This window comes from Choristoneura fumiferana, chromosome 28, assembly GCF_025370935.1.
Source record: "Choristoneura fumiferana chromosome 28, NRCan_CFum_1, whole genome shotgun sequence".
NCBI lineage: Eukaryota > Metazoa > Arthropoda > Insecta > Lepidoptera > Tortricidae > Choristoneura > Choristoneura fumiferana.
Genome location: NC_133499.1, coordinates 2,090,772 through 2,098,911, shown reverse-complemented (window position 1 = coordinate 2,098,911; position 8,140 = coordinate 2,090,772). Strand labels below are relative to the sequence as shown.

At 35.0% G+C, this 8,140-nt stretch overlaps 1 protein-coding gene across 1 annotated transcript; it reads right to left on the bottom strand.

The window, feature by feature from the left end:
- Positions 1-1,012: 1,012 nt before the first annotated feature.
- Positions 1,013-8,123, bottom strand: LOC141443906 (uncharacterized; the record flags this gene model as incomplete). Its single annotated transcript, XM_074109279.1, is given in 4 exon segments — positions 1,013-1,081; positions 2,072-2,296; positions 5,085-5,219; positions 7,939-8,123. Coding segments are annotated over 4 exon segments (463 nt in total), but the record flags the coding sequence as incomplete, so codon positions are not given.
- Positions 8,124-8,140: the final 17 nt, after the last annotated feature.

Genomic DNA, 8,140 nt, shown 5'->3' with positions numbered 1-8,140 from the left:
ATTAACTTTTGACGTATGTATGTAGAAGTCTTTAATATTGTACAAAAAAACATGAAATGAAATCAGTTAACAAGAGAAATAGATGTACAATGATGATGATGATCTTCATGTAAATAAACAAAAGACATTCTTAAATTTAATAGTCTACACACTGCCTTAGTGATCCTTTTTGTTACTTCTCCCATTTCCTAGCCATACGTTACCATTCAAAAGTACAAAAAAGGAAGTAACGATATGGTACCCCGACACATTTAAAACTCGTCAAGCAAATATAACGTACAATTTGAGCAAAGAATTTAAGCATACAAATCTTGATAAAGTGTTAATAAATTTAATTCATGTCAAAGTAATAAAAATCAAAACTTACCCAAGTTTCCAGTAACAAAAAGTGGACTTTTATTTCAGTTATGACCAACCACGCACTTGTTTCAACCAGCAGTTCGATTTTTGAAATGTGACGGTTACTGTTAAAGATGCCAAATGATGCTAGTGTTGCCCAGCTTCCTATGAAGAATCTACTAAATTTTGTAGAAATACCTTTTAAGGACGAAAATGCGGTAAGTAACAAAAACTGGAATCAAAATAGGAACTTTTTGTAGGACAAACTGTTAATTTTTAATTTTTAAATATATTTCTTAGACAATCATATGAAAAACATGTAGAAAATGATTGCTGAGACTATAAGAAGGTAATAAAAATAGACCACTGAATCGAGACCTTAAAACTGATTAAATAAATGATATTTAAGGTTCGAAATTTACAATGGGACATTTAACTTTTCATACAATATTGTACTGGACGATTATTTTAAAAATATGATTTTAAATAATCAAATACATATGTATTTAAGACAGTTAATTGTTAGTTTAAGATAATGAAACGAATTTTATGTTTAATAGTTCAAATAAAATTGCAGTGGCCTCGTGATTTAAGAAAGCAATAAATCGGCAGAGGACAATGACAAACGCAAATGTACAAACTTTTTTAGAAATGCTCTTATGATGCGTCTTACCAGTTTCCTTAGGGGCAGTGTTGAGGCATTCATTTTTCCAGTCTAGTGTTATCTTGGATAGTATATCAACTGTAAAATAAAATTATTTAAAAAAAAGAAGAATACTAACCACCTGACTGTACTTTTTGCTAACTTTACTAGCATTGTCGTTCACTTACATATATATATGTATACCAAATTTCAAGTCAATTATGCAATGTTATGAAATGCAGACGGAGGCATGAGATTGAGTGATAGATAAGTAACAAATGTATGCCTCCGCCTGCATTTCATATCATTGCATAAAAGTTTTCAAGGACTAAGTAGGTACCATGTGACATACATACAGTCAAGAATAAATACATTCAGCAAAAAAAGCTTGTAAGTATTAAAAAATATTTTTTTACTAAAAACTTATTTTAAATTTTCCTTTAATACCTACCTGTCACTGCCAAATTATTATATTGTCACCTGATCAATCTGACCACTGAAAGTGGGTCAAAATTCAGTTCCAAGATTTGACCCGTACATACGCATACATACCTACATTGCAAGTTAAATAAAAGCTTGTAATTATTACTTACTAGTTTTTACCCGCGGCTTCGCACGCGTAAATCATTAGGTACTATGTAGATCTGGCAGTAGAATTGAAATTCTGGGATTTTACAAAATTCCCGAGGAAATTCTCAAAAATTACATCGTGGTCGTTAATGACGTTGCATTATAAGCAACATTGCCAAATTTCATGGCTCCATATAGATTTCAAATTCCATCGAAATCCATGTAGTCATTCTAGCGTGAGGTGTAACAAACAAAATTTCCCGAAATCATTGTCATTGACTTTGCATTCAAAACAACCATGCCGTATTTCATGGCTCTATCTAAGCCCAGTGTTGGGTATTCCAAGATTATATCCTATCCCGTAGGAGAATCGGGATAAAAAGTTGCCTTTGTGTTATACCAGATATCCAGCGGTCTAGTCTAGCCATTTTAGCGTTTTGAAACGTTCTCATTAATAATATTAAGTAGGATTATGTTACACTGGGTCAAAAGGAAGTAGGATCACTTTAACCAACTTACCAGATTGTTCTTTCTCAGTATAGACTATTTGGAGGAATTCTCGATTTAGTGCCCTGTTGCAATAAACGCCGTTTGCTTTTAGAAAAACTTCGTAAATTGTATGGCTGTTAGATTTTTCTAGAATCACTTTGAACGGCAGAATTAATTCTCTTTTCTCCCCTGCTTTATAATACTCCGCTGGCAAATTATCACCGGATTTGACCTCGTTGTATGACTTGTTTCTTTCTGCAAACATTAAATTTTTAACGGCCTTAAAAAAAACTGGAAAAGTGAGATTCGGACTCGCGCATCAAGGGTTCCATAAAAATTTGTATGTAAATAGATCGTTGATGGAGTCTCGAGGATTTTTTCCGTTTTATCAGATTGGTTTTTCCTCTAAAATATAAAATATTTAACACAATGGATGAATTATTAAAATGAAAATTTAAAAAACCCCCGAAAAAAATGCCAGGAAAAAAACATTAAATTTAAAAAGTCAAAAAACCCGACTGCCTTAAAAACTAAAAGGAAGTAAATAAGTCTAGTGGTCTAGAACTCTATCAAGAAGCTCATTTAAGGTTCAACAGTCGGGACCCATTCAAATCGTAACCAGCTCAAAAAATCTTCGTAATGGGTCCCGACTGTTGAACCTTAAATGAGCTTCTTGATAGAGTTCTAGACCACTAGATTTATTTACTTCCTTTTAGTTTTTAGTTGTCTTTTTGGCGGCGTTTTTTCTCGTTTCATTTTTTATTTTTGCGGGCTTTTTTTTGTGTCGGGGGTTTTTTAAATTTTCAATTTAAATTCTTTATTTCATCTTTTTGAATTATCCAAACGTCTCTCAGATACCACAGGGGACCGTAGAGCTGGCAGCTTCCTCGCACAACGTATCAGCATTGCTATACAGCGAGGAAATGATGCCAGCATCTTTGGGTCCATGCCGCGGGGAGATACTTTTTCAAATTTCTTTTAGTTATAGTTTAGTTATTAGTTTGTTTTACATTTATTACTATTTTTAAATTAGTCTAATTTTAATGTATTTTTATGTGTTTCATCTTTTTTAAACTTTGTTATATATTTTATTAAAGTGTACTAGTGTGTTGGATATCCTGGCTGCAGCATCAGCTCATCCTGTTGCCACCATTGCATTGTATGTAGAATCAAACACTGATATAAAAAAAATTTTTAACAAAAAAGTAAAACCGACTCCAAAAAAATAAAAAAATAACAAAAAATGGAACCGACTACAAAACCCTTGAAAATATTTTTCTAGGTAAGTAGGTACGTACTAGCTCGAAGTCGGTGCCTCAGCACGAGCCAGCAGGAGTGGGACAATTCACAATAGTCGTCTACTTCACCTACATACTATGGGTTTCAATCCCTCCTGCTGGGTCGTGCTGAGTCACCGACTTCGAGCTAGTACGTACCTACTTACCTAGAAAAATATTTTCAAGGGTTTTGTAGTCGGTTCCATTTTTTGTTATTTTTTATTTTTTTGGAGTCGGTTTTACTTTTTTGTTAAATTTTTTTTATTTCTCACTTTTTAGTGATTCGTAGCCAAAGAACATCTCACAACTATTCCATTAAGCCCAAACACGACTTAGTTACGTTGTTTTATAACAGAGTTCCGTCGCCTACCTTCTGGCTTCAGCATCAGATCAGTTCGAAAGAATCATTAACTTAAAGCTTCTTCTTAGTTGCTTATCTAGGTAAGTATATTAATCATGATAATTTAAATTTAACCCGTGAAATACTTGTTATTGATAGTAGTAGTTCCGTTGGTCAAATCTGGTCTTCATCATCAGTTCCACTTCACCAAATTATGATTAGCAAGAGCAAATGCACGAGTTACTGCTAAATATATCCAAATTACCATAGGTGTCCCTACAATATTTGAAGAGTTCCCTCGATTTCCTTAAGATCCGATCATCAGATCCTAATTTGCTGCTTATGGGACCTAATTGAAAGCATTCCTAGACGAACTCAAAAAAATTTTGAAATCGGTTCATAAATGACGGAGTTCTGAGGTAACAAACATTAAAAAAAAAAAAAAACATACAACCGAATTGATAACCTCCTCCTTTTTTTGAAGTCGGTTAAAAAATACTTAAATATACTATGCCGCCTTGATCTACGCAGTGCCTAAATGAATCAGCCGTATCTTTTGATTGCGTTAGTGTAGAAGCTTTATTTTTTACAGCTTCAAGGGCTGCAGGCATAAGCATTAGGTGATAATTTTTGCCAGATACCTCTACGCGTTCCCGAGAAAAGGGTTTTGACAGACCGACGAACAGACCGAACCATCACATTGGAGTATGCGAGGGGCTGAAGACAGAGTGTTGTGAGTTGTGACGCGCCATGGAAGAGGCCTATGGTCCAGCAGTGGACTGCTGTAGGCTGATGATGAGGATGATCACTGAATTACCAAGTTCGCATCACCGATAAGCCAATGCGTAATATTACTAGTATATATTTGGTCAAATTTGTAAAATACTCATTAGTAGAATACTCTTCTCAGTATAGTACATTGTGTCTTAAGGGCGGTAAATAAGGAATTACGAACGAGAGTCTATTAGAAGCCCGAAGTCGAAGACTGAGGGCTTTAATGAGTCGATGTCCGTAATTCTAGTACCGCCCGTGCGACATACAATGTTTTTCATCACATTTGCGAGTAAAATTTTATATTTCTAAAAGAAAAAATATAATTGTTCCAAATATTGGCGATACCTTAGGCTGCGCTATTGGCAGCGTCACCCTCCCCCTACCCCTCCCGCGCAGCATGCCCCGCAACGTGCGTGTGCATGTGGTCCTGCAGCAGGAGCGCGCGCAGCACCATCAGTACGGGCACTGACTCATTTACCGACCTTGGGCTTCATGACAAGAAAATTAGTACGGGCAATGATTAATTTACCGACCACGGGCTTCATGAGAAGCACATTAAGGTCGAGGGTTTTATTTGGGGGGTTGCAACCAAGGTAGCCTGCATGTTACGGCACTGTTTACGAGCAAGTGTGATGAAAAAAAAATTACTCACTTTTTTCGTTAATTACGTAACCGGTGACCTCTATAGGAACATTCATTAGTTCAAGTACTACGGTCATTGTATATGGTTTACTGTACAGGACTTTCACCGGCGTTAACTCATTCCCGCCGCACAATGCGACAAGTGCTGAAATAATTAAAAAATAAGTAAGTTAAAATGTTAATTTTAAATACGATTTATTCATTATTGCGTTTACATGCTGGAATATGTCGGATAACGCCATCTATGTCCGAGTAGCTGAACTATTTAGTAATAAATACTCAATTTCAGATGACGTTGCCCTTAAAATTTAGTCTTGTGATTCAGCTTTCAGAATTATGTCTTCTAATAGCTGTTTTGTAACTAGATGGGACTGTCCCGCTCCCGTGGGAGTAAGAAGTTTTGGTATTTCCAATATTCAACCATCAATACACTCAAAATCATCACAATTTATTGATAAGTCCTAGATATGGGACCAGCTTTGCTTTAAGCGGACCCAAATCAGTCCAGCTGTTTTAGCACGAAAGAGTAACAATACACATACACGCACTCACAACCTTTTTATATTACATTAGTGGGATTAGTTCTAATGGAAATTGTATCTGCATGGCCAGCTTAGCTTCCACTCCTAACGATCGACAACACGCGTTTTCCCATAGATAAGAATAACAGGTCAAGAGCGTGTCGGAAACGGCCAAAATAGGGTTCCGTAGCCATTACGAAAAAATTAAGTAATATTTTTCTAAGGATTTCGTATTTCATACGGAATCTTCCAAGTTTAGGTACCTTAAGCTGCTATTTAAGAGTAATACTACTAATAATTCTCAAGAAAACTTAGCCGTTATACTTTTCCTTGAAAGTTTGATATACTTACCACCATCCTGAATTTTTTCAAATTTTTACACCCACATTTCGTCGGTGTCGGGGGACCGCTAAGGTTAACAGAAACTAAAGTACATATGTTGTATTTTTTTAAATATTAACCTTAGCGTTCCCCCGACACCGACGACGCATAGATAAAAAAATATAACTAGGTACTTATACTAAATTAACTTAGGCTAATTTTGCGAAACATCAGCATAGTCCCCGCGGGATAGTGATAAACGAATTCTTCGCAAATGAAGTCGCGGGCAACAGCTAGGTAGTGCATAATTATTATTTCACCTCAGCACCTCAAACAGGCAGGTTTTGCTATGAGAAATCAATGAGCAAAGTAGCATTTTGCACACTCCGTGAGACAAAGTAACTTTTTAATTATTTTTTTAAAGCTGAAGATAGTGTTGGGTCCACTCACGGAATTACAAATATTTGAACTTCAATTTGATCTGTCTCTTTCACTTCAACACGAAAAAAGCGAAAGATAGAATTTACAATTTTAAGTTAAATTTATGGTATTAAAAATTAATCTTTAAAAAAAACTGTATTGTACCTACTTACTGGACACTTTTTCGTTCCGAATACAAAACCTCTCTATTTACCGCTTTTCAACAATGTTTTCAAAGATGTAATCGCGACTGTTCGTATAATTTTTGAGTAAGGGTTTTAAATGTGATTATTATATAAATTTGTTTCTTAATAATCGGATTATATTTAAAAATTGTGTTTGTTTTGTAAACAGGTAGGTTTATGTGGTTTTATTCTTATTTTACATTTAAACTTTGCTGAGGTGAAAAATTGTATGTGTCACACGAGACCAAAGTCTTTTTGCATCTTGTATGTTTGAATCCCTTGCTGCTTCAGGATTCTAACCTAGAATCACTCGCTAATGCTCGTGATTCAATTATAGAATCCTTCGCTTACTCGGGATTCAAAATCAACACTCGAAACAAAAAACAACTTTGCTCAATTGTTGCACAAATAACTATTTACTTTTTAGTTGCCTTTTTTGGCAGCGTTTTATTTGGGCGTTTTTTTATATTTTTGCTGGCATTTTTCCGTGTCGGGAGTTTTATAAATTTTAAATTTAAGTTTTTTTATTTAATGTTTTTTAAACTGGTATATTTTTTTTTAAAGTATACTAGTGTGTTTGATATCCTGGCTGCAGCATGAGCTCATCCTGTTGCCACCATTGCATTGTACGTAGAATCAAATACTGATCAAAAGTAATCCAAACACGACATATGTGTTAATATTTTTTATAAAGTGTATTAGTGTGCTGGATATCCTGGCTGCAGCATCAGCTCATACTGTTGCCACCACTGCATCGTATGTAGAATCAAATACTGATCAAGACTAATCCAAACACAACATATCTGCTATTATTTTTTCAAGAATATACTGGTGTGCAAGATATCTTGGCTGCAGCATCAGGCCAAGAATTCCATAATCTTGGATAGTTATATAGCATACATTTGTGTTTCAAATTTTAGGTCCCACATTTGTTTGAAAATAAGTAAATACCCATCGCGTCTAAGATTCCTACCGCAGCGAACAAAAGAGCTGACGATCTTGAAACGCCTGAACCGATTTTGATAAAACATGTCTAAGATCCATCGCTAGAAAACCTGCTTTCAAATAAAAAAAACCGCTTTCAAATCGGTTCACCCGTTTAAGAGCTACAGTGCCACAGACACACACACAGACACATAGACATACAGACACACATAGCGGTCAAACTTATAACACCCCTCTTTTTGCGTCGGGGGTTAAAACAAAATACCAGTCTCATGTGCATAAATTTTCATAACGAATAACGTTATAATACGAAAATACGCATTTTCCCATAGATAGGACCAAGCTAGATTCATTTTTTTAGCCTCCAATATCCTACACATAGCAAATTTCGCAAATTCTCAAGAATTTGCTCGTGTAATAAAAGGATAAAACGTAGGTAAGTACCGACTATTAAATTATTAAATTTACTTACTAAAGCATCTCCATAAAGACAAACAATTTTCCATTGTACCTATGCAAGATACGTCGCAAGCAAACTGATTCCAACTTTTCAAATTCTTACTCCAATTTGCACAAGTTTTAGTGCTTAATTAGTTTTATGTTTTAACCACTAACCACTGAAGCATCAAAAATAAACACTGCACAAATACTTATGGATTCAACATACAACTGGT